This window comes from Pectinophora gossypiella, chromosome 1 (assembly GCF_024362695.1).
Source record: "Pectinophora gossypiella chromosome 1, ilPecGoss1.1, whole genome shotgun sequence".
NCBI classification, from domain to species: Eukaryota; Metazoa; Arthropoda; class Insecta; order Lepidoptera; family Gelechiidae; genus Pectinophora; species Pectinophora gossypiella.
The window spans coordinates 6,141,545-6,168,664 of NC_065404.1; the positions used below are offsets into that span (position 1 = coordinate 6,141,545).

The 27,120-nt window shown below is 38.5% G+C and overlaps 1 protein-coding gene across 1 annotated transcript in view; it reads left to right on the forward strand.

Moving 5' to 3' along the window:
• The window catches only part of LOC126367866 (piezo-type mechanosensitive ion channel component), a 56,215-nt gene that overhangs the window by 18,828 nt on the left and 10,267 nt on the right, over positions 1 to 27,120 (forward strand). Inside the window, exons 6-40 of the mRNA XM_050011648.1 lie at positions 334 to 580; positions 905 to 1,070; positions 1,398 to 1,541; positions 2,693 to 2,801; positions 3,132 to 3,213; positions 4,154 to 4,385; positions 4,701 to 4,899; positions 6,440 to 6,639; positions 7,315 to 7,463; positions 8,105 to 8,248; positions 8,342 to 8,405; positions 8,769 to 8,869; positions 9,189 to 9,387; positions 9,893 to 10,072; positions 10,601 to 10,704; positions 11,056 to 11,121; positions 11,483 to 11,615; positions 12,115 to 12,342; positions 12,808 to 13,046; positions 13,676 to 13,861; positions 14,270 to 14,459; positions 15,611 to 15,762; positions 16,349 to 16,509; positions 17,398 to 17,454; positions 17,781 to 17,825; positions 18,648 to 18,766; positions 20,314 to 20,439; positions 21,359 to 21,461; positions 21,866 to 22,023; positions 22,661 to 22,740; positions 23,611 to 23,784; positions 24,790 to 24,934; positions 25,208 to 25,324; positions 25,743 to 25,909; positions 26,143 to 26,307. Of these exons, the coding sequence (XP_049867605.1) occupies positions 334 to 580; positions 905 to 1,070; positions 1,398 to 1,541; positions 2,693 to 2,801; positions 3,132 to 3,213; positions 4,154 to 4,385; positions 4,701 to 4,899; positions 6,440 to 6,639; positions 7,315 to 7,463; positions 8,105 to 8,248; positions 8,342 to 8,405; positions 8,769 to 8,869; positions 9,189 to 9,387; positions 9,893 to 10,072; positions 10,601 to 10,704; positions 11,056 to 11,121; positions 11,483 to 11,615; positions 12,115 to 12,342; positions 12,808 to 13,046; positions 13,676 to 13,861; positions 14,270 to 14,459; positions 15,611 to 15,762; positions 16,349 to 16,509; positions 17,398 to 17,454; positions 17,781 to 17,825; positions 18,648 to 18,766; positions 20,314 to 20,439; positions 21,359 to 21,461; positions 21,866 to 22,023; positions 22,661 to 22,740; positions 23,611 to 23,784; positions 24,790 to 24,934; positions 25,208 to 25,324; positions 25,743 to 25,909; positions 26,143 to 26,307 (5,131 nt within the window). The remainder of the gene's footprint in view (positions 1 to 333; positions 581 to 904; positions 1,071 to 1,397; positions 1,542 to 2,692; positions 2,802 to 3,131; positions 3,214 to 4,153; positions 4,386 to 4,700; positions 4,900 to 6,439; positions 6,640 to 7,314; positions 7,464 to 8,104; positions 8,249 to 8,341; positions 8,406 to 8,768; positions 8,870 to 9,188; positions 9,388 to 9,892; positions 10,073 to 10,600; positions 10,705 to 11,055; positions 11,122 to 11,482; positions 11,616 to 12,114; positions 12,343 to 12,807; positions 13,047 to 13,675; positions 13,862 to 14,269; positions 14,460 to 15,610; positions 15,763 to 16,348; positions 16,510 to 17,397; positions 17,455 to 17,780; positions 17,826 to 18,647; positions 18,767 to 20,313; positions 20,440 to 21,358; positions 21,462 to 21,865; positions 22,024 to 22,660; positions 22,741 to 23,610; positions 23,785 to 24,789; positions 24,935 to 25,207; positions 25,325 to 25,742; positions 25,910 to 26,142; positions 26,308 to 27,120) is intronic.

Genomic DNA, 27,120 nt, shown 5'->3' on the forward strand with positions numbered 1-27,120 from the left:
CAATTTAATGGTAACACAGTGGTAAAACATACGTCATCAAGGGGCTAGCAATGGCGGCTTGTCATAGGATTGAGCATACCTGGTCTTCTTATACCATGCTCTATACTCCGTCTGGTTGATGAAGCGGAGGCCAAGCAGTAGGACGTGTAGAGGCTGTTTATGTTATGTTTTTGTACCAGTCCAGTGTTGTAGCAGCCATTGCTGATAACATAGCATCAGGCCTGTATATTCTTGCCAGCTATGTTTATCTTATAGAGGCCCATGTAATAGAGTGCCTATTGCCACATATCATGAAACCACCGTGATATCAATTATCCCTCTTTATATTCGCAGGAAAATACATTTGCCTGTTCCTGATCATGTTCTCTGGTATCCTTCGTCCGAGCGTCACGTCTGGGTTGTACTTTCTGGTGTTCATGGGCGCGGCGACGGCGTGGGCGCTGGGCAAGCCGCTGGAGAAGGGCTTCGCTGTAGTCGGCCGCTGCGTCATGGCTATCATGGCTATACACGTCATAGTGCTGCTGGTCTATCAATGCGAGTGGCTTATCGAATTCTACGCGCCCGATAATGATTTTGCCAGGTATGTACGTTACTTTAAAATCTTGGTATATCTGATCACTAGATCCGTTACTCTAAAGTTGTATAAGTATCTAAGTATTTCGTTTGTGACGACCTTAAAAAAAACAAGTGGTATTTAAAGACGAGTAATGTATTTTTCGTTTTCTATTTATGTTCTTGAATCTTTTCTTGTGGTTAAACTTGTATTTCTGAAATCGAAGAGCTATTTCTAATTTCTGCGAATATTTTAACATAAGTTTTTTTTTAGTTTATTTAAATGAAAAACTTAAACGGTAGATTTACAAATCATTTAGTATATATTATTTGACTGATTTCATCTTTACAGATATTTCGGCCTAACAAAGCTAGTAGATATCAACGAAACCGTCAGTCACAGTTTTACTTACGAAGTAACGGACGATGGACACTGGGCCACGCTAGCGAGTCCTCTAGTCATACTTTTCACCTACTACGTACTCGCCATAGAATCGAGAGAGCTGTTTAAACCAAAGGTACGCATCACACGCACGATAGATATAACTAGAATTGTGGTAACAGTGACGATATTGACTAACCAAGACCCAAGTAACACGTACCTATTACCTATGCTTCTTTCAATAATTTCCAATTGGTAGCAGTTATTAACGCTAAATAACGCCTACAAAACCAGGCCCTTACAAACAAGCAGAGAGAGTTTCAATTGACGTACTACTGGTATTGTATCGTTTACATGTCACTACTTCAAATTAACGTACTGTCCGCTGCTTATTTGTAAGGGCCGCTACTGACAATTGTAATAATTAGAGACTGGTTTTCTCTTGTGCTATCTATGGGAGTAGACGAAAAAAAAAAGCGCGTTGACGGGTATAGAGAGCGGTAAGCTGAATGGCTCTCTGATGCGGGGCGTATCCTTCCATCGAGCAAGCCGACGAACCGCCCGCGACAAATGGAAAAGTGCCACTAAGCGAGCCCGAATGAGTCAAGTAAGCGGACAACAGGCAGGGCGACATTGTGAATATATTTGTAGATATTTCCCTGTAATATTGTCTTTAGATAATCAGTAGTATTTGTAGCAAGGACTCAAGTCGTTGGGTTTGATATTCACCTAAAGATTTGAGTGGGATCATGATAGACGTAGTTTCACAGGAATTAGCTGGTGAGTCTTATGTTCTATTCTCGGTTATATTTAGACGTTTATTGTAGTGGTATTAGTATTATTAGTGATCAGTGTAAATAGTCATTACATCCTGTAAATATCCGACGGTATGCTTCTAACAATCCCATATTAAACTACATGGCAACATGGCCAAGTACTGAAGACGCATGACCGCTTTTGTGCTAACAAGTGAGTGTTCAAATTTACTTTGGCATGTTATGTTATATTACAAAATTGTTCAGTTTTATTTTTGCAACCTGCTTTCGTTCTTTTGTAGGTTGCAATTTCATACATAGATACCAAAGCACTCTTCAGCGGGAACGCCAGTGAGACCACTCCTGTAGGTATTTCTTTTTATTTTCTTCTTTGATTGTTGTGTGGGATGTCTTGAGGGATTGTGACGTCATAGATTGGACTGTGTGACATTGTTCACTGGGTACACTCTCAATGCTTGACTGCAACCTTCGAAACCATCGATCGTTCATCCATTGCGTGTCATGTTCACCACTTTTATATGTAATTTTTATGTATTATGTTGATAATAAATTTAATCATGTTATGAATAATCCTGTATTGTCCATTGCATGGTGTTATTTGTGTATTCATGTTTTAGATTAGATAAAATGCATAAAAGTTTTGATTGAATTATAAGTAAAATTGTAGAGTTAAAATCAACAGGCGCTTTAGAAATAAAGTTGAAGATAGATAAATATATCTTATGATGCGCCTGCTAATGCATTAATTTACTAGATAAATATACCATCATAATAACGTAATTTGACTCTTTTAGTCACCCTTTACATAGAATCAACATTATAAAACTTATAATTTATTGAATTAAAGATTTCGCGATTACCTTCATACACGTACATTCTTCTCATTTTCTTGGTACATGATAGAAAATATTGATTCAAAAAGATGGTATATTTATGTAGGCACCTGTAAACATATGATTGACTGTATTGGATTTGTGTATAGCTGATCAGAACGGTGAGCCCTACCAAACGGTGGTCGAGCATTCGCTCAGGGTCCACTATGCGGCAACTGCATCAAGACTCCATGGGGTCTGTGCTCGTCACTGATGATGGTGAGTTTCTTACAATATATTCTTTCCTACAAGGGTAATAAGGTATAGTCAAATCGTCGAAATATAGAGAAAGTTATGTGACGCGCTGGAATCATTGATGAAGTATTGATACGATATATTGCAGGGGTAGCCAACCTGTTAATTGTGGCTATTAGCCCAGTTGATCATGGCCTGGTTAGACGTTTTGTACTGAACTGTACTGTTTATCTCAAGAAAAAGGTTTTGTCAATAAACAATAAAGCTTGAGTCTAATCAACTTCACGACCCCTCATATACGGTAAATAGTTCCTTATATGGCTTACAAACGTTGTGAATGTGATGTAATTACAGAATCCGGGTATGCTGATGATGAGCCAACCCTTGTAGACGATATCCTCGCTGCGATCGTAGATTTCTTCCAAGTTATTATCAGGTAACAGAAGATTTGTTCAGTGTTATAACCAGTATTCGATAATCTAATGCAGTGCATAATCAAACCTAAGTGATGTTGAGAATAAAGAATAATACTACGTATAGAACGGTAACTCTCCGCCCAATTCAATTCAATAACTGACCGTATGCCACTAAAGAGTAAGGAAGAACGCATGCGGATTGTCTGTCACCCTCGCACTTTCGCTGAAAGAATGAGAGTTTTGTATTGAATGTCCCGGGTTGGATTCCCACAAAAAGCTATGATCGTGATACTTGCACGTTGCGTCTACATAAAATAAAAATAAAATTGCTATTCAAAATTCTAGATTAAGTAAATTAAATTCATCTGTTTTGGGGTTATGTATACGTTTTTACAATAAACAAAACATAAATAGCCTATATACGTCCCACTGCTGGGCACAGGCCTCCCCTCAATCAACCGGAGGGGGTATGGAGCATACTCCACCACGCACCAACAATTCCCAATTTACAATAAAACAAAATACAACAATTTTACAATAAAATACCAGATAATATTTTAAATTTGTCAGCAAAAAAAAATTAAAGCTCATGTGAAGCTTACTTTATGTAATACAGCTTATGATAAGATCAATGACTAGCTAAATGATAAAAATGTCTGATATTAAATGTGTTCCTCTAGTTATTAAATAACTTGTAATGTACTTATACCGTCATTGGTTTTTAAAAGATGTGTTTCTGTTGCAGTTTCTTGTCATTTCTTCTCCTCAGCCATAACACCTTGCGAAATGACGTAAATTCAAAAATGTTACATTGACCTTCAACAAGTTTATCCATGATAATTACGTTGAATAAATGATTCTGATTTCATAAAACAACAGATTTTTGTGAATAGTAACGCACGGATTTTTATTGATTGTGTCTGGTGTCGAATAACTTCATCTTCATTTTACAATTTCCAGGTCATCATACATAGCGACAACAATAACGATGATGGCGTGGAGTATAATGTACCATTCGTGGCTGACTTTCGTGTTCCTAATGTGGGCGAACATTGTATGGCTGTGTCAGGATCAGAGGTCGTTTATGTTGAAGACCAGCCCCGTTCTGGTGATATATGCCATGCTGCTTCTACTTTCACAGTATGTGTTTGGAATGAATCTCACTGAAGACGAACTGCCTTCTAATATTACGGTAAGTTTCTCTTCCTACTTACAATGCTTGCCCGAAAAACTTAAGCATATTCTGTGGATCGATCACTTGCCATTGTGTGGTGTGGCGAAATAATTCGTTTCTTCTTCTATCGTGCAGATCCGTGTACTTAGCTTTTCGAACCGCTGGAAGCTTGTTAGTCAGCTCGAGTATCGACTTCGGTAAACTGCGTTGGAAAAATATCGACAACTTCAAATTGGATTACAGTCCCACACTATTAAACGATAGAAAATCGAATCCCGTGTCCGGTATCTTGACCGAGATCGAGTGTTAATATAACTACTCTTCTGGTTTCAGGAAGTAAATCTCCGGCAAATCGGGCTGGGTCGTACAGAAGGCGAGCCGTGCGTTCCCCTGCTCATCAAGTCTCTGTTCACGTGCATGTTCTGGGTGACGCTACGTCAACGCGTCCAGGAGATCCGGGAGCGACGTCAGTCTACCGTCATCACCGACATGGCTGCGCCGCTGCAGCTCACTGTGTCTACTGCGGCTAGTGGTCAGTACATATCATTTAAGGTCTAATAATCCGCAAACGAAATAGCTAAAAAGTTAATCAAAACTCCATAGTTTTAGAATATTTTTCTACTTTGACGGATTTTTAATACTGTTGAGTCGAAACTGTATTAATTCTCAGTCTTATCGTCGTAATTAATAATATTAAATTTCCTTACCATTTTTATACTGCAACAGGTCTGGCGAATGGTAACTTAAATAAAATAATATTTTTCTCTTTTTTACAGCTTACACTTTCTTTAACCTTAACACTATCTTCTATTCCAGATACTAATTTTAAAACTTTAACGCTAGCATTAGTGATCAGACAGTAATAACTTCTACACATTCTGTTCTACAATTGCAGTTTTATAACATTTCCTTTTCTTAGTACATTTAGGCTTCAATCAATATTAGGATCTGTCTACCTAACTATCTATTATTTCTTCGACCACATGTCTTCTATATACGATTTTCCTGTACTAGTTTAGTTAAGACTCTTATCGATCTTATCTTATGCGAGACACGCTTATTAAAAACGCTGCTAAACTGGTACTACTGTTTTCTTCTCTTCGAAAACATATGGAAACTATTCAAAATTAGTAGTGCGATAGTTTTGTTTTTGTAATGAAGTATTTCTTTTATAACTATTCTGATCTGTCAGCTAAATTAATCTTTCACCTTCTATAAAATTGCATGGACATTTACTGCAATAAACTATTGTGATCACACGATAAAGTCTTCAAGGCATTTAACAGTAAGCATGGTTTAATTGTCAAGAATATTATTATTTGATTTCAGTACCACATTCCTAATCGATAAATGGCATAAAATATGCATCGTTTGTTTTAGCATTTATCCCGTTTATTTATGTGAATAGTTACATAAATTAAAACACATAATAACGGGTTCTTACCGCGTTTAAATGGGGATATGAGACTCCCGATATTTCGACACTGTTGCAAGTGCCATGATCACGGGATGACTGATGAGATTGGAGTGGAGTAGGTAGATCCATAATTTTCTACGGGCAGACATATCTGTCTACCCTCTTTCTTTGCCGCTTGTTTATGTTTTTGATATCGGAATGTTCGGAACCAGTACAGTTACATAAACTCTAAATACAATGCCATGCTACGTGAAAATACAATATATATTTCATGGTGGTAGACTGAAAACCTTTTAAAAACACTTTTCAACCTTTCTCGTAAAATTAAACTATCCTTTACGAGGTGTACACTCTGCCTCTGCGACGTTTCGTATATTTTATGAAAAGACATAGAATATACACAAACACAACAGGCCGGTTGCAATTTAGATGTGATGTTGAATGAATACTACTCGCGCGTATTCGAACATTAGTCTATGACGACCAACTCACACCAAGGGTAGGCGTTTCCATAGTTCTTCATAGAGATTCTTCCTGCGTGTCCGTACGTAGGTATATACACGTCTGCAATACACACGGAAACGCGTCCAAAGTGCTTCCGGCCTTAAATACTCCATAATCTAACATTTTTTACCTCTTATCGTTTGTTTGCCAGTAATAGAGGCCCAGAAAGAAGATGGCAACAGATCCCGTTTGCTCCGCGTGTTGGGAGAGTTCCTACGAGCGGCGTGTGCGCGGTACTGGATCTATGTGGTGGTTATCATGCTGTTTGTCATCGGAATCACCGGTGAACGCATGACCATATTCAGGATCATCTATATGTTCCTATTCCTCGCATTCATACTTATGTTCCAAGTGAGTTTTATGAATTTTTTGTTGTTTAACTTTTTTTTACTTTGTAAGGGGTTATCGTATCTATTAATGTCGTCGGTGCTTGTAACGAGACATTCTCTACCCAGAACGAAAACTGAATAAATCGTTGACTAAATAAAATAATTGACTATATGGCATAAAAAATAATGTACCTAACTATTTTTCACAAGAAATTAGTTTATGGTCCTTGTAATTACTCTATCGTTTCAAAATAGCGGAACTTATCTATTTATTCACGTTAACAATCTCTTCATCAGAGATAATTCTCAGATTATAATCTGCGGTGCACTCATGAGGCGCGATGACTCAGATTGTGATTCTGAGTTGATATCAAGTGGAATTTCCTGTCAACAAATTCATGTTTTCTTTGTTTTTTTTTTTTATTTATTTTCAGTTCCATACTTTTGCGACGGAAAATTCCACTTGATATCAACTTAGAATCATGGTCTCAATCATCCCTCAAAGTCTTCTTTACGATCTCACTAACGCCCTGTATAGTCATGAGATTATGTTCATCATCATCATCATCAATTTAAGAGCCACGCTCTTGTCGGTGTAGCATTTTCCATGCCACTTTTTAGGGAAAAATAGGGCAGTGGTTTCCCTCTTGCCTTTCGCCCGTGTTACGATATATTATTTATCGATGAATGTCCACAGATCAGTTGGTACTGGTGGAGGCGGCTGATGACCATATTCTGGGTGGTGGTTATCGTGTACTCGATGATCAATCTCATACTCATATACGTGTACCAGTTCGACAACTTCTCAAAGACCATAGAGCATTATCTTTACATCAACGAGAAATTGTAAGTACATTGTAATATTTGTTATCCGAACAGTTTTTTTTAGCCTAACATAATGGATGTACTTAAACCTGATGAACTGTGTGATGTGTGTGAAGGATAGACGAAAATAAAATGCTCTATTTTCATAATACGGCAATCATATCATTTCCGAACACAATGAATGCTAGTTACCATGTTCATCAATTACTACATTTATCGTGATCACAATTTGACTTCAAAACTATGGACTTTATTGTTGTTTTGTTTCGTGTACAAAGTCTTCAGATGTCATAAACACTGATTCGGATTTTGTACATGCGTCGACATGGCGGTCCCTATCCACGTACGTACATGGAATTATGAAGGCTGGCTGCAACCAAATACAACGCAGTGTATTTGTCTGCGTAGACAGCATAAGATGAATCAATTAATTTCTAAAATAAATTCTATGTTAGACTGGAAGCAATGAAAACATAGAAATGTGCGTCGTAAAAACCGATAGAGAGATCCCTTTCTAACATGATGTACATCATATTATCCATCTATCAAAAGTGGCTGCAAGTTGAGAGGGTCTTCTAATTACTTGTGACTCTACCCACTATTACCAGCGCTATTTTTATGCATATAGGTGCGTATGAACACTTCTAATGATCTGATTTCAGACAACACGACTTAGGACTGGAGCCGTACCACCCGGCGGACTTGTTCGTGAAACTGTTGACACCCACGCTGTTCCTCATCATAACTATCATGCAGGTCCACTACTTCCACAAGGACTTCATCGCTTTCTCCGAACCCAAATCCAAGTGAGAATATGTTCACCTTCAAGTTTTTAGATTATACAAAGCTTTGGTGGCGTTAACAAAGAAAGTATTTTTTTTTTATTAAATGGTTTGCAGTTCCAGCAAAGGAGCTGAATCGAGTAGACCTAGTCAAGGTGGTGCATCTACGATGAAGGATGACGTGAGTTTTTTTTTTTACTTTTTTTGTACGTCCTCATTATTTTTGTTTAAATTCTTGGCGTGCCTTGCCATTATTGGAGGTAGGCGACCTGCTCATGGAATGTGTCTCTATACAGAATAGCTCTTGACAGTCGCAGCATTCGTTCACTCTTTGATGTTTACAATGGTTGTGATATATTAAGGAGTGTATAATTGAATTTAGGACCATTATCATGGAGCCAAAATGTTTTAAGGTCAGGCAGGTGTAGGTTTCATTGTGATACTAATCATTATTGGTATCTATTTACCAGGGTCGGTGAGGTAACGACTTCACTTCACAACACGAAAGGGGATCCGTATGTTTATGTTATAAAATATCTTGCAGATACCACAACTTCCAATGGAAGACGATCACCCTCAAGCTTCAGCGCGGGAAAGTTCTTTAGCTGATGACCAGTCGATGGAGTTATCCTCCAATACAAAAAGGTGCTAAAAACCTGTCATACATTTAAAACACTTTTTTTATACAGTCAAATATTATTAACTTAATAAAAGTATTTAACCACTTAAAATATTGAGATGTTGTTTTGACTGTAGTATAGGAAAATTTTGCTTTATAAAGTGTATCGGTAGGTAATTCAAGGACGTGAGATTGAATTTCCACTTTATAAAAGGACGTTTTGTGATAATTTTTCACATTCTACTCCAAGAGGAGTCATATCCAACAGTGGGGGAACAGACTGGGCTCGAAATATAGATTACTACTGTTACTGTACAGTCGGAAACTAACCAAATATGTGTTAAGGAAATCGCTGCGGTCGCAATCGCGGTCGTACGCGGCGACGAGCGCTCGTCCGTCGATAGCGTTCAGATCGTGGGTGGCGATGCAGTTCGTCCTCTGGCGGGACCGTGTCTACGCTTGGACTGACAAAGTGTTCCTATACCTGGACCTACACCTCATCAAGATCATCATGCTGGCGTTGATGCTGCTCTGTGTTTTTAATGTGAGTATTCACACATTTGTTTGGATATACTTTTTGTTGATACGCCGCAACGAGCGGAAAAGCCAATTGATTTGAAGACAACCAGGCAAGCCTTCGCTTCTGTGTTTTCATGAGTAGATTGAACTCCCATATTTTGGCAGTAAATCTAGCAAAATGCCGACAAATATCTAGGATCCTTACATTTACATACAAATAAAAACTGTTATTTTAATGACTTATAATATAAAAGCTCCTTGGCGTTTTCTGTTTATATCTAAAGCCAGTTCTTTGACATCTTTATAACACACAACGTACTTAATTCTTTATACATTAAATGGAATTCTATAGTCTCTGCTTACCCCGGTGGGAAATAGGCGTGAGTTTATGTATGTATGTTACATGTAAAAGCCAATCAAAGTTTCCAATATTTACCTAAAACCAATCCCAGAAAAGGCAAAATTGAAATGAAAACGTTCAGTATAACCCCAATATTTAAATTTAAAAAAACAAACATATCTTCCCCCAGGTATGCGCGATGCACGTACCAATAATGCTGATGATCTGCCCGGCGTTGCTGCTCACGCGACAGAAGCAGCGGTATTGCGTGCTCATAGTATCCACCCTCATCAGCGTATACTTCATGGCCAAAATGGTCTACCAAATCGAATACATTAAACACGATTACTTTGACGTCAACTGCACCACTGTGAGTACCATTTTGTATAACGGCCTTCGTGATGCAACGGTTGAGCGTTGGGCTCAAGGTCCTGAGTCCAATTCCCGGTGGAGGTACGACTAAAAAAACCACTTTGTGAGACTGTCCCTAGTTTGGTCTGAACATTGCAGGCTAAGGTCACCTGTTTGTCCAAAAAATAAGCTCAGTTTTTCGGAGGGTACTTTAAGCAGTCGATCCCGGGGTACTATTTACTTAAGTATGTGGGTCAATGATTAAGGACATTGATATCACAACTTACACGAGAGCCAAAGAAAAAGTACAATAGCATTAAATCTGGCTTGTTGATACCTAACCTCCTAACTTCATTACTCTAGAGCGTTCCAAAATAATCCACAGTAATACGTAAATGACAGTCTAGTTGAATCGAGTTATTTAATAATTGGATTCAATTTTGCTTGGCTGTCAAATCGCTTGTTTTTATTGATAAGGCAGTGTTACGTTTGTCATTCATTCATTATAATTGTAAGACCGTTTATAAAATGTAACATATTATTTCAGGTTAGCGTGAATAACACGGAAAACTTCACAACGTACAATAACGCCGAGTGGATTGGGTTCGTAAAGGCTAATCACAAGAAACCCCTCGTCGTACTATTGAAAGGGTACGTCGTTATTATTACATTTTTACACTTAAACGCCTAGTTGGACGTGACGAAGTTACGTATGTTTCTGATTCTCTACATTATTCTCTACTTAAATTGTTTAATAAATCTTTTGTTACATTTATTAAATTGTTTAAGGCTGCTCTCACTTTAGACCCGTTTTCGTACGAATCCGATTCGTGCGTACACAAACGGACACGCTGGAACAATTCGAACTTTCCTAGTATTTTGGGAACGTACACGTATATCCACGGTTTAATTTTGTAGGAAAAGCATGCAAAGTGCGAGCGGTCTAATACTTATTTAGAAAATATTTACAAATGCAATAATGTGTTTTTTCCTTTGTTCTAGATACATCGGCCTAATCGCTATATTCACGTTCTACTCGCTCGTAGTATATAGACAGAAGACGCACAGGTAATAAAATCTTGAGTTAATTTACACCCATTTTAGAGTTAACAAATCTAATCCCAATTCACTTTATTCTAAGCTGAAACAGTAGTATAAAAAAAATATATCTAAAATTGTTTTTCGGACCACATAGGATTTAGGGTTAGTAACAAAAACTTTCATACTAAGTTTACAAAATAAGCTGGCATCCCAAGCAGGTGGCACATTATAACTTCCTTCTGTATAAATATAAGGTAGTACATAACATCACGCCAAAGTGACACTCCACTTCTTGTAACCAGTTACTGGCCGCCTTTGGTTACGGTCTGTTGCCTAATACACTTCACAGTTGTGAAGAACTTTTTACATTGTAAAAATGTATTTTCAGGGAGCTTCACAACTTGTCTTCGGAAAATGATGATATAATGTTCCCCGAGGTTCGCCGCAGGGACGCAGACAGAGATTTAATATTCTGCATCAAATATCTGATGAACTACGGCTTCTACAAGTTCGGAGTAGAGGTAATTTTTTTACGCATTTAGGAAATCCATCCTTATACCATCATCATCATTGTGTTATATTGTGACAAATCTGAAAAGAGCTCCACCAACAACAGCCTAGGTCTTAAATTTTGAATGAATCATTATGTCTGTTGGTTCCAGCTATTCATAAGTAAGTACTCATAATGAAGATATGGCGTTTTAGGGCTACCTGTAATGGCCGATAAGGATTTAGGTCATAACCGAATACAAATCCAGTTAATAAATGAATTTGACTTTCCAAAATCTGAAAATCTAACATAACATAGCATCGTCAAAGGGGTAGGCAGAGATGTAAAGTATACACACCCACTCGCTAGCTCATATTTAAGTGTCATGTAATAGGGGCCGTGCCTATTGCCATTGTTGTCGCTATTGAGAAGAATCTATATGTATTTATCTCTTACCCCTGATTAGCAAGCATATGTGCAACAAACAGTCTGTGGTGTATATCAAAACTTGTCATTATTTCGTATCCCAGATCACCCTGATGTGCCTTATGGGCGTCATCGGGTCCCGGATGGATGTGTACGCAGTGATCTACGCAGCATGGCTGTTGGTACTAGTGTCAGTGCGGCGGAAGACACAGGCGAGGTTGTGGTGGCCATTCACACTGTTTGTCACCGTCGTCGTCCCCATACAGTATCTGATAGCTGTTGGGTTTCTTCCCCAGTTCTGCGTCACTTACCCTTGGAGTGGCACTACACAGGTAACATACATACATAAACATAATCCCTAACGGGATAGACAGTGATAACAGGTGATTACCTCATCGTCCATCATATTATAGAGTACAAAATGCCTTTGTCGATTTTAACTACACTACAGCTGATTGCACTTTATATACTCATTGTACGCTTGTCTGTCATCGCGAGAACACCTACTTTATAATTGTGTTATATATACCGCCAAAATGAAAAAGTGCAATGTGTGTAAAAAGAATGTTACGAAAAAAGCCCCGGGGTTGGAATGTAGCAGATGCGAAATAGTAGTGCATTGCGTGGAATATTTAAGCACATTCAACAAAAATTAGATCGCGAATGATAACCTACAAAAATAAATATTTTCCACAAAAAGGGGATTGCAAAATAAGATTGAGAAGTGATCATTGCGCCCCTGTGGGACGGTTTTATATTTACGATCGGGCTTACCTACAAAATCATATTTATTGCAGCAAATGAAACACATCCGCAACTGGCTCTTCCTTCCGTACCCTCTGGAACCACCGCATGCGATCAAGCTCATCTTCGACTATTTCCTACTTGTTTTCGCGACGTTGCAACTCCGAGTGTTCGGTATTGAGAAAACGCACGGCGACAGCTACTCTGGAGGATCCAACTCCGAAGACATCGGCAAGGACTGGGAAACGCCTCATTTCTCCAACCCTGTACCGGATTTCCTAGGATTTGTTGGGTAAGTAAAATTTTAAGTGAAATGTTTGGTCGTTGTTTTGTATGTAATATATAATATAAACTGCTGTGTAAATCTTCAATAACAGTTCGTATATAACTTTGGACGTCATTGCCAGTGGCTGCAAGTTGTCTTCAGCGTGAGTTTAAGTTAAATCTTCGAGTTCAGAAAAATACAATCGTGTTTTTTGAGGATTACATTATTGCTATGGGCGCCTGTGGGCTATTTTTTGTAGCTGGAAATAGTTCGTACGAAGTTCTGGTTTCGTTGGGCTGCTTCGATTATTATTTTCTTCGAAATATATCTTTAAACTTTAGTATGTTTCATATAGTACTGCTTTAGTATATCTGTATTTTTTATTAAAAGAGGGAAATAATTGACAGGCAATCCGTGTCTATTTGCTTAGCTTGTAGTGCAAGTCTGTATTATTTTGTTGAGATCGTAATGATAGGCTGATAGCTTGATCAATGTCTAAAATTAAATTTGAAAATATTTACATAGGTTTAATAAGGCACACATATCATAGTTTTTACGCAATGTTGTTCTGAATCATTGACATAGTAACATCTTTGCTCGAGTCTCTTTATTTTTGAAATATCCATCATGTTTATATTTGATCTGTAACGTTACAGAACGTGGTTGGACGTCCTCAAACGCATGGTGTTCCTGGGCATGCTGTGGGTGACGCTGGCAATCATGTTCATGACGGGCACCAACCGCGTCAACCTCTTCTCTATGGGATACCTCATTGGTTCTTTCATCTTCCTCTGGCAGGGAACCGACTTCTATCTCCTGCCTAAAGACGCTATATTACAGTGGTAAGTATTTGTCATCAACCCCCTAGTTTATCACAGGGTCCGCTTACCTAACCTGAAGATTTGACAGGTCCAGTTTTTTAAAGAATAGACTGCCTGACTGTCCTGAGTGTTTGTATTTGCTATATTTGTAAAGTATAAGGTTTTGTGGGCTGGTTACACAGGATAGACGACGGTCTATCCTGTGTAACCAATCGTGGTAGAGTTGTAGGGTAGCCATTGTGGGCTAGATACGATAACATTTCTTCCCGTGTATCTAAAGAAAAAACTATATTGATCCTCGTGTAACTGTAACTTAAAATCGAAGTTCAATTTTGCGAGTCAAATCAGAGGACAAGGACCATCGCCGGAAACGGTGAAAAGGAATATCATTATTACAATCATTCTCTACATACAATAAATTTATCCCAGGTGGTCATGGCTGCTCCGGTACAACGTAACCGTGGTGGTAATCAAGACGCTCCTACAGATTCCGGGTTGTATCTTCGGCGCCGTGATGCAGGAGCACGCCTGCTGGTTGGTCCAACTTTTAGGTATCGGCTGCGTGGACAAATTCGCCGGCGGCAACATCGCTAGGTTTATCAAGATGGACTACGTGAAGGTACCCTTGGGATATAAGGCTAGTCTCGCTTCTCTTTCCTTTCTTTTTCTTCCCTTTTCTCTTCTTTATCTTAGGTGTACGAGACTCAGAAAAAACGTAAGACGGAGACACGTCACGGACGCTGCACTCCTCTAATTAGGAGACATTCGTTTCTTCATTGTTGTTTTCGTCTTACGTCTTTTCTGTCCATCTTGTGACTTACGCACGTTTTAAGTTTCGAATCGGTCGTTTGATCATGCTTATCAGAAAAGATATGCGCATCGCAAGTTCTAATTTCCGATCATTAAGAATGTCTAGCGCTAATGGCACTACTCGAAATGGGGATCGCAACGTAAACCAAATCAAATAATTGGTGCATTTAAATTGAAGGAAACAACGAAATGGCAAAATTGACTGGCCCGTTGGGTGAATTGAATTCACCCGTGCGGGTGATTTAAAAGTCAGTATATTCACTACCTTTTCAGGTAAACTGTGAGTTGCTTTTCCCATGCTCTACGAATTCCTATGATTTTGATCATGCTTAGATATTCAAATGGTTATGATTCATTATATCTAAAATGCATGTTGCATGCATGCATGTAACATGAAATAGCCTGAATTCATGAAACATTTTTTGATTAAGTCAATATACATTATTATAGTCAATTATCATAGAGTATCAGACACACAGCATCTATATGTGTACCTATATCTAAGAATGACGCATATCTCAGGCATGGACATACTGGTTCTTCTTATACTTTCTTCCATACTTTTTTATTTGCTATATTGCTTTGGACTGTTATTTTTAGTTTCAAAATTTATTTACCTACATTTAAAACACACGTCTTGTATTGTAAGTATGATAGACAATAGATTCTTTGTTTGTCGTTTTGAATTAGCTTACGTATGTTCAAACAGTGTTTATGTTTGTGTAAAGTTTTTGTAGAGGAAATAAACTTTACTCTACTTCTGACTCTTCTGAGTATCATAATTCTTTCATTCTCGCTCACATGCGGAGTCGCATTATCCTAAATCGACTTTGTATTGGGCTTCAAACCTTTTGACATAAAACAAAAGACGTATACGAGTTCAAAACTACATCACAAAGGATTTATAAAACCCAAAATTTCGTAGTAATTATAAGAATTATATTGAGTAAACCCATGTAGGAGGCAGCATGTTCCGTGCCACAAGAAGACATCGGCCTGGCGTGGGACGGAGTGTGCTTTGCGTTCCTGATACTACAGCGACGACTGTTCTATAGCTACTATTTCTACCGCGTCATCGACGAGAGCAAGGCTACTACTGTGCTCGCTTCTAGGTAAAGATGTGCATCTTTGTGTTTTATTTAAAGTATATTTCACCGTTCAATACATTACAGGCTGATCACCTGGTTATCCGAAAGTAAGATGATCCGTGCTTCGGAATGCACGTTAAGCCCGTTACTACTTACTGATGTAAGTAAGTAGTTGATACATGAGCCATGTCAGGGGCCCTTGCCGGTTCAATAGTAACCCTGACACCAGGGTTGATGAGGTTGGTACTCCGCCTCACAATCCACACGATAGAAGAAGAAGACCGTTCAATAAGATGCAATGTCTTCTGATTCCTCTTGAATTCATTTCGGATTCGACGTTTAATTGTGCTGAAAGAATTCGCTATTGTACAATTTACCTGTTATTGGGAGTTCAGAAAAGCAATAATTAAATAATATAATAAACAATAGCAATAGTAATATCACTTTAATGTAGCGTATATTTATTTCTTTTATGCTCGAAGTTTGAATATTAATTTAATTTAAAAATTATATTTTTTCGTAATTATTGTTATTCCGTTCCGTTATGATAAATTATTAGTTTCACTCGACTGCACATACCACATAACAGATATTCAAAATAAATTTACAGAGGGGCAGAATTGATAGAAGAACTGCGTCTCAAACAAATGCGATTGCAAGAAGAACAAGAGGTAAAGATATTGGAGAAAATTAAGGTGAAGATGGAACGGATTAAAGCTAACCAAAGGAAGATTCAAGGCATCACCAAAGAACCTCGACATCACGACGCAGGTAAGAAACTTGCACAAGTACTTTTAGAAGAAATTTTTGTTTAATTTTGATATAAATGTACGTTTGACGCTATCGATCTTAAACATTACATTTTGCGACCAACACGGTATTCAAGAACGGATTTTAATATGACTGTTGTGCGTTCGTCGCCACCGATTACATCAGAAGACGATGACGACACGCAGCAAGGGGAATCGGAGCAAGTGCCGCTGGTGCGCGGAGACTCGGACGTGTCGGGGCGCGGCTACCACACGCCGGACAGCCCCGCGTCGCCGCGCGGCTTCCACACCCCCGTCAGCGAGCCGTCCGCGCCGCCCTCCCCAGCGCACTCCCCGCGACCGCGACCCTCCCCCGCCCCGCTGCCAATCCTGCCTCCGCCCTCCAGCTCGCACGGCGGCCCCCCGTCCCCGTCTTCTGCGCTCATGACCGCCTCCCTCTCCCTCGACGCCTACCTCGAGCCCCGCCGCATATCCTTCGAGTCTCCTCCTTCGTCCGACCTCCTCCCCCGAGCACAGAGTCCCGAGGAGTCCTACCCTGTCTTCTCACCTCCTCCGATACGTCGCCGACACACGGTCGCCAGTCCGAGTCTTCTCCAGCGCACCTCGATCATATCCCAGTCGAGCCGCTCCGAGCCGAAATCGCATCATACGTGTAACTGAATTCAATACATTTTTGCCCCTAGAAAGCACCCGGTTGTAACTTTCGATAAAACTATTCGAGTTCGATTCGAGTACTTACATCTCGAGTTGAAAGTTACGACTATAAAATTATAATTTCGTCTCACCTGAATGATGAATGAATATACACTATAAATGTTCACATGTATATAATGTAAAGCATTGTGTTACATAATGCATATATGAATTAATATGTTTTTTATCCGTGTAGGAAGTGAACCGGGACCACCTGGGGTTAGGCGTCGAGTTTTTACGAAGCGGCACGAAGGTAATGTCGATATGTCGATGGGACGGTGATGGAGTTACTTGTTGCCCCGTCTATCCTTCGCTGTTCAACAAATATTTTCTAAATTAATCTCATCATCAGTATCATTATTTCAGGCAACGGTATAAAATCTTAAGAAGGTTCAGATCTACATCTGAATTTTCTTTATCTTTACACAACCAATCGAGCTGCCTTTTCGCTTAAACAGTAACTTTCTATGATCCATTTGGGTGTTTGTTGATAACCGAATGACGATTTATCCCCTGCGACTCCCAATATTCTTTGGTGTGTGACTTCTTGTGGTGTTGAGCTTTCCTTTTGTCTTATAGAGTACGATTGTCCGCCGTACAGGCCGCCTACCAGCCACCAGAAGGGTAATGTTTTGTCTCGAACCTCTGCTCGCATATTTTGTTCTGCGTTACTAACATGCGTGTGGCTTAACCAGATATCGTATTTAGGCAATTGCATCGTGGCGGGGACTGTCTTGACTTTGTCAGTAATCAAGATTATTGGAAAATGTACATTTTGTAAAAATGGAATGTTTTGTAAATACAAAATCTAAGACAGAATGCGCCCGTACTCCCGCACTGCTTGTACTTTTATGTGTGCATGATATATGTTTAACACTATTCAATTAATAATTAAGAATGATCTTTATTAAGTTTTTTATCTTTAAAAAGTATGTACTTCTTTAATTTGTGCAAAAATATTAAAGCACGAGTTTGGTTTAAGCGTTATGGTTTTTTTTGCTAGATATTATAATTGTGGGTGTGCTAAATTTATCAAGTTGATATAGCTATATCAATACACATTTTATACATGTTTAGCTCGTTGTGGGTGGGTATTATATGTTTTACATTAATCGATATTTTACACATGTAAATATTGCATTTATTTTCGGGAACAGGAAGTTTTTAATAATCTTTTTCGCATTGATTTACCTTCACGACACAGTACTACCCGCTTAAAATAGGACTATTTATTAAACAATTTAACTTTTATAATATTTTAGCGTTAAACTATTTGCAGCTAAGTGGGATATTCTAACTTCTTCTTGGGTTAAACGGAACAGTATATATTCAAAGAACACTTGTATTTTATTTATTCTTTCGGCTAGAACTGTAATTCGAAAACGTGAAGTTAAGCCAATGCCAACCTTAAAAGCAGATGCTTTAATATGTTTTTTTTTAATACAGCGGTTCGATCTGGAGACTACTATATGTTCGATGAGTTCGACGATACGGACATGCCGATGAAGGAACAAGACAAGGATGAGGAAGATGAAGAGGGACCAAAGGAAATGGGACTCGGCAAGGTACGTGCGTTGCTTCTGTCGATGATTCCAATTGGCAAGTTACTAGAGAATGTCCCAAAAAGAATGCTTTCTTTGATTGATGTGTGTAACTTACTTCGCTGGGGCTTAGTCTAAACTTTTTACAGGGTGTTAACTGAAATATAATTGTAAAAATGAAATGTATATTGCGTTTTAATGTATTGCTTTAAAATAATCAATTTGAAATGTGCCTTATGCCACAACAGACACCGTAACAGACTTGAAATGAAATGAAATTAAATTAATAGTAGCTATATGTTTAAAAGACTATGGGCTTGTACTTACTGATAAACTGTCTGATAACTAATACAGTCTGCCAGATTAGTTCTGAATGGCTTATAAGACAGTTCTCGGGAACCTGTGAAACATAGTAATGGTATATTTACAGTCACATTCTCTATTAACTGGCCAATGATATATGTATCCAATTTTGTTGTGGTGGGTTAGCATGGGATGATTTTGGGTAATGAGCATGAATATTGTGAAGGAAACTATGGTTTAGATTTAGAATCCAGTGGGTAGCCGCATGCTCAGTTTCTTTTGAATGGGAAAAGTGAAATTTACTTTTTATGAAGAAACATATTTATTGGATGCTTTTATTAGGGATATTTTTCTGAGGTCTTATCAGCACTGACAGATGCTTTATCTAGAAATTACAACCTCAAACCGAATGGCTGACCGTTCAAACAAACGAACGTCCTAGAATTCTCTTAGACAACAGCACTGAGCACTTGGCGATATAGCATTCGAGGTGCCAGTTTATTTGCGAGGTTCCAAGTGTTCAGCAAGCCATCTGTCTGTGTGGATACGGACTTAGCCTTAAGTAGATTCCACGTTCGTACAGTAACTAACCCGTCTTGTGATAATGCTCCTGTGTTGTTAAGGCGTGCCTTGCTTCAGAATTGCTTTTTGACTACCAGTGATTAACAAATGAAAAATAAGAAAGACCATACTACAATGCAGACATTATAACACTTTGGACACCACATTACATATTTACACACAAAAAACGACAATAGACACAAGAGAAATGCGTTTTGGACGAATGTGACCAAACCTGTATTGAACTGGTTTTCCGATATGCGGGTTGAAAGGTCAGACAGGCAATCGCTTCTGTAGAAAATCAGGCCTGTCAAATCTTCAGGTTAGGTAATCGGCCCCTGTGAAAAACGGGATAAAGCTATGGAGACGATGAAAGCTTTACAGTAAAGGTAAACTTACCATACCTTCAAAGCATCTTAAGGTAAGGTACCGCAGTAAAAATGTCAAATCCTCATTCTGGAAATCCGGGCCTCTACATTATTAGCAGGCAGCCATCACTCACACACCGCACCGCAGCGTTGCACACACACACGCGGATGCTAACGCGTGATATTAAAGTGCATTTGGCTTGAGGCACGATATAAAATGGCAGTTTTCTTGCAAAATTTAAGGACAGAAATATTATTCAATTCCACTGGCTAGGCAAAAGTAAACCAGAAGCAAGGTATGTCCGTTGAATGTGGGTTGTGGGCTTGGTCGCGGTGCAGTTGCTATCGACGGTGATCAAGACCGACCTGAAGCACGCGATGTCGATGCGGCGTGCGTCGGCGCCAGCCGTGCGCTCCACTAGGCGCCTCTCGCTCTCCAGTCACCCGCACTCATATGCGCACGAGGTAACTTCACCCAATATGCTTGTATGTGTACCTGGTTCTGGTTGTTACACAATGTCAATGAGTAAATATGTCTTTTTTCTTTATTTGAATTTTTACCGTCATCTGCACTAAACTACAAGCTGCTCGTCGGAATCTGAGCGAACGGACTGCACTGAGCGTCAGCATTTACGAAGTGCTATGACAACGTTTATTGCGGATTTACTGATCTAGTAAATGCGGTTCCGTAGCCACGAATACAAAGCAAAAAATTCGAACGCTCCTACGCTCGAAATCTGCTTCTGTGGACGTGAAACATATAGAGTATGTGATTCTTTTCGAAGTTTATTTTATGTTCACTTCTATATGAATAAAGAACGGAGGCATGTTTAAGAGGAATCTATAAATGCTGAAAAAGACGTAAAAAATACTCATTTACATTGTTTAAGTAATTAAAATAATTAATGTGCTAGATTTTGACTGACCGGTAACTGTATGCTTTATTTTTGCTTGCAATTCTTGCTTTTTGTTTGAATGTTTGGTATTATGTGTATTTTATACCTATGCATGTTTATATATGTATGAATTTTAGTTTGTTTTTAGTTTACTATGTAGTTTTTAGTACTATTTTTATTAAATCTAAAATTCAACCGGATTGTATTTACTTTTTTAATTTATAAATGTTTACAATGCGTTAACAAAAATGTAAGTATAATCTCATGGTAAACATTAAAAATAACAAAATAAGGACCATTTAAAAAGTACTCTTTCTTATCGTTTCAAATCAAAATCATGAAAGGTAAAATTTAACCTTTACACTAATCACTCTCTCTCTCACTCTCATGATTAAAATCTGCAGCTTTACAAAATTCAGTAGAGATTATTGTATTGCCGTTCATATTGTATCGGTACGATGGTGTAATTGTAATTTGTTTGCATGTAGACTCGAGGCAGGTCTCCGGGGCCGGTGCAAGAACAAGACATCAATATGGAAATGGCAGAGCCGCCGCCTGACTCCGAGTTTGATGACTCTGGCATGCCACCAGGTAAGTTTATACAAGACAATTTAAATTTAAATAGATTCATTCCATTATTGAGATGGGCAGAAGTGCGAGTCCCTACACAACTTGCAGTATCGCCGTGGTGGTAATCAAGTCCTAATATAGATGTCACAGCCCGATTATGTAAGCCCTATTACATTAAGGCTAGTCATTTTCAAAAATAGCGCCATTTTGTAATGCGGAGAGTCAACAATTAACCGGTCAACAATGAAAATTCGCCGTAATGTAATGTAGCTTTGATTTGACCCACTATCAAAATATGTTAAAAATAATTAAAACGTTAAGCTGATGGTCTCGGCTACTAAAACGAGTTCGTAGTCGTTACATAAACCATGTCACCAGATAGTAGAAGAAGAAGAATACACTCAAAATTGGAATATGTTTGACAGAAAACGAGACGTGGTTCGACAAGCTACGCCGGTATATGGACACGGTGTGGGCGTTCATATCAAGCTTCCTGGTGTCCCTGACGCGGCAGCTCATGCGGCACTCGCGGGACTACCGATATGTCTCCCGCACGCTCACACTCGAAAAGAAAGTACTCAAGGTATGAGCAAAGATATGGATAACCAATGTACATTCTTGCCCGTTGTCTGTACGCTTAAAGCGATCTATTACCAGCATTCAAGGGTTCCGAAAAATACGTTTTACCAAAGTTTAGGTGTAACTTATGTACAGTCATGAGCAATATCATGTACCCACTTTAGAATCATTTAATGTGACATGGTTTCAAAGAGTATACATATTAGTACTCGTGACCGTACTTAGATTTACTCCTAACTTAAAGAGACACCTAAATAAGAATCTAAGAATTCGTCTGCTGTGGGTTGTAGAGCTACTGAATGCCTCCCTTTCCTTCCTCCGTTTCTTCGTAGACGTTGACGTAGATTCAAAAGTGATAAATTGATCTTCAATAAGTTATCCATGATAATTAAGATGAATAAATGAGCCAGATTGCTCATTCTTCATTCTTGTTTCCTCTTTCACCTATTTAATTTCTTTTTAACGAGTCTGTCTTCTGGGCACGCTCCACCATCGTTATCTTAGCTTTCTTCTATCAGGGGACATTGAAGTCGAGATTACACTCATTAATAAAAATATAATCAGGTTCGCTTTGTGTGTGTAGATGCAATACAGTACCAGTTTAGTCACGCAGGTTATGAAAATAAATATCGCATTCGCAGGAGAAAGAAGGATTCGGAATCGGGTTACGGGAAGGCTCGCAGATGAGGTGGGAACCCCTTCCAGAGACGCTGGTTCACCGGTAAGTAATTAGGCTCTGTAAAATTTTATCTTTTACATACTCTACTGCAATTCTATATACATCTACGTAAAGCTGAGTTTCGAAGATCAATACGTATATGAGATTTATTGAAGAAAAAAAAAACACCATGAAATATTTGCATTTATTTGATTATCACGTTAAATAAAAGTGATTTTGATTTGTTCCTTCGAACCTCATTCCATTGCAGTGGAGTTAGAACCTTATTACCTTTAGACACGACTAAAAGCTTAAGTACTGCCAGTGCTTATGTGCATGTGAATCTAGTGTCATTTTCCAGATTTTTTTAAGTGGTTTGGCCAAATCTAGATGTTTTGTTAGTTTAATACATAGAATAGCTAGTAAGTAGATACAGTTATTAGGTACCAAATTTTAGTAGTGTTTTTAGTGAGTAGTGTCTTATTTTTGCATGCTGCCTTTTAGGGAAGAGGAAGTGTATGATCATAATCTACTAATGCCGATGGTGGAAATGGGGTTTGTATTATTTTACACGTATAATACAACCTGACTAATTTTACAGTTACCTGTATCGAATTTTGTAGTATGTAGTAGTATCAAAGAGTAATAGAAACACTCACATAGACAAACATAATTATCGTTATTGAACAATCTTCAGTTTAGAGTGACATTGTGATACAAGTAAATAATTGTAAGTTGAAATCATTGATTAGACTATACATAAATAAATAGTGTAAGTATTGTAAAGTCGAATACACTTACATCGAATATTCGTGAAGGTTATTTTTAATACCTACAACTTCAAAATTAGATATAATTAAACAGAAAAAGGAACGTATAAAATGATAACGTCTTGGTCATATGGTGTTGGTGACGTATGGTCGGTGTTTGCAGCCGTAAGTTAAGCGAAATCTCGGTGCCGGAGATCCGCATACTGGCGCCCAGCATGGAGCGCGGGCTGGACGCGTCACCGCCGCGCTCCCCGCCCGGCACCCCCTCCGAGCCCAACATATCCGACGACGATACTTCCGAACACGAGAGCGCGTTTAGCTTGCAGTCTACCGAAAGGTGTAGTGGTATTGCTAGAACGGGACTTTTCTCATATTATTTAAACATGTATGCCGGGAACCAAGCATCTCCTAATCTACAAGAGGCACAAAGAAAACACGGAAATAATGCAATAAAATTGATCGTAGTTTTTTTATCACATGTAAATACTAAATACCTAGTTACTGTCATTCATTATATAACGTCAGTTGTGGTTTGTTTATGGAATTCCTAAAAAAACATTTATTGATTTTTTTACTGCATTAAGTAAATTTCACAATAGAAAGGTCTGTGGGGTTAAAAAGGCCACATAGAAGCAATTCATCTGAAAAGCAATATGAATTTTGGTCATTTGTTGGCATTGCGCACTTTTATATGCGCAAACGCCACGGATAGTCACCACTAATACACAAACATTTGATTAAAAAAGTTCCTAACGAGTAAAAGTTCCGTTCTATAAATGTCGTCGCTTGCGGTGGGCTTCGCTATGTATAGGTTTTTCCAACTCATTCATTTTTTCCATTACTCTCACTTATTCTTCTACTTAAGCACAGTGTTGCAGCTTAACGTATTTTATGTCTAAAGGGTCGAAACGAAATCGTAAGTATATCGGTGTCTCGTGTCTTCTTGTGTATTCTTTGTAATAATAATAACTTTACTTTGTAATACTTTGTAGTTGGATAAGTTTTGTGAAGTTATCAGTTGAATCTTTGTATAGTGGCAACTTTGAATACAAAAGAAACTTTTGATTGAATGCCATACTATATATACAATTTTAAAACTTTGGGCTTGTCCCTATGAACTCTACACTCAAAAAAACACGTACGCTTTCAAATCAACACAAAAATAAGATATAATGTTTACACTACACTGAATTATTGCCTATTACACTCCCACAGTCTCTTGCTTCCTGAAACCTCTAATCACACTCGCAGTACAAATTGTCACATATACAAAGCTTATTATATTCTAAGTACAGAAGAATCTGGTCAAAGTATATCTTTCTCACTCGCTCATCGTTTACAGCAAGGATGTGTCGCTATTGGAAGAGCAAGACGACTCGATGTTCAAGCACGAACGATCGCCGTTTGTTCACCTCGTGTACGCGCTATGGTACGCCATACTTGCGCATACGGACATCGTCTGCTATATCATGGTGTTTATTAATCAGGTTAGTTGCTACTATATTCACTCGTTAGTCCATTGGCCGTCGTCCATAGTATACCATCTTAGGACTTCAATATCTTCAGTTGTGGATATCTTCATGTTGGATTCGGCCTAGAGTCAATCCGTCAAACAAAATCTGGCGACCAATATTTTTTATTGGTATAAAAGGTAAAAGCGGTGAACTGTGACAAGTTACCTGGGAATCTACAATAAATCTATCGCGCATGTGAAAATCCTTTGTTTCTTTTAATTATTATTTTTGTTTTTCTGTTTCCAGATTCAATCGGCGACTATTCTATCGATCCCGCTGCCGCTAATGGTGTTTTTGTGGGGTACTCTCACCATACCGCGACCGACGAAGACTTTCTGGGTCACACTTATTGCGTACACCGAGGTAAAGTGACACTCAATATTTTTTTTTACAAAAACCAAAGTGGGTGAAATGTTGTAGTTTAAAAATTTGTGCAATTCGCTTTATTGCACATAAACGTAACATGAAAAATAAAGTATACAAGTAGTGGAGTAGGTAAGGAATTGTAGAAGTCGACGTGTCTTAAAGCCTCTGTTCCGCAGTGGAACAGCATGGTGAAGCATGCTTCATACATACCTTCCGTTGTTTAATATGGACGTGCCTGTGCCCGAAATGGTACAAGAGTATAGTGGGTTAGTTTGTATTTTATTTACCCCTTTGAATGTATTGACACGAGAAGAGGCCTTGTGCCCAAAATCGTAAAAACATATACAGGTTCAGTTTTTATCAGAACTCTGCTTATCTAAAATATCACAACTCACATATTCGGTATTTCCCGCAGGTAATAGTGCTTATAAAGAGCATGTTCCAATTCGAGATCCTGCCGTGGAACCAGAAGGCGATCCCTGCGAACATGCCCTTCACCGCACCGCGCATCATCGGCATCGAGCGTAAACAGAACTATGCGCTCTACGACCTGTTGCTGTTGCTGATCATCTTTTTGCATAGGTACGTTTTAGTTGATGTCGTAAAGTGTAATGTCCTTTGAAGTTTGACCCATCGTACGAACCCGAAACTGAGATAGGAACCGGATTTCAAAGTATAACAGGGATAATGTCTGTTCACTTTCATGTCAATTTGCATTAGTCGAATAGCATAACACCTTTCAACAACAACCAAGATTTTCTTCCAGGACTAGAAGAAGAAATGATTAACTAAATCGGTAATTGTCTTTTTTCCAGGTTTATGTTGAAATCTCTAGGGCTATGGAAGGAGACGACACCAGAGATCGAACTCCGCGAGGATATGGAGTTCGAACTGAAGCCTGAGGACACACAGATGTTGGTCGAGGGTCGCGGCACTGAGGTCGGCAAGAAATACGTCAAACTTCACGACGAGACTGGCCCGTGAGTTCAATACTTTTGATACAAGGTTTTTTATGGATAGGTATTATAACAGTTTAGATTAAGAACAAGTTATAGAGTTTCCCAAAGCACCGGTTAAATAGTGCTAAGTATAAGATAATTCAGGAATTTGGGATATAATTAAGTGTTAAATAACTAAAGCTATTTAAGATGTCAAAAAGTCATAAATAGGTGTGACTCTAGTGATCGTCATACTTTATTATAAGCACAAGGAGCGTTAGTTACGTATTTCACTATTTAGTGTAATAAAAATCGTGTTTCTTTAATGTTATTACTATTCCAATATACAGGGTGTTAGTGACATCGTCACGAAAACTTTGAGGGGTGGTTGAGGCTATGATTCTGAGATGATATCAAGTGGAATTTTCCGTCGCAAAAGTATGGAATTGAAAATAATTAAAATAAAAACACAAAAAATTTCAGGAATATTCAGACTGAAAATTCCACTTGATATCAACTCAGAATCATGGTCTGAACCATCCCCCTCAATATTCGTTACGGTGTCACTAACACTCATACCTACTTGTATGGCTACCGTATGTACTTGTGTGGGGTGTAAGTGACATCGTAACGAATACTGAGGGGGATGATTCAGCTAATTATTCTGAGTTAATATCAAGTGGAATTTTCCATCGTAAAAGTATAGAATTGAAAATAATTAAAAAAAAAAACTAAAAAAATCATGAATTTTGCGACGAAAAATTCCACTTGATATTAACTCAGAATCATGGTCTGAATCATCCCCCTGAGTATTCGTTACGAAGTCACTAACACCCTGTATGTATAGTCCCAAAG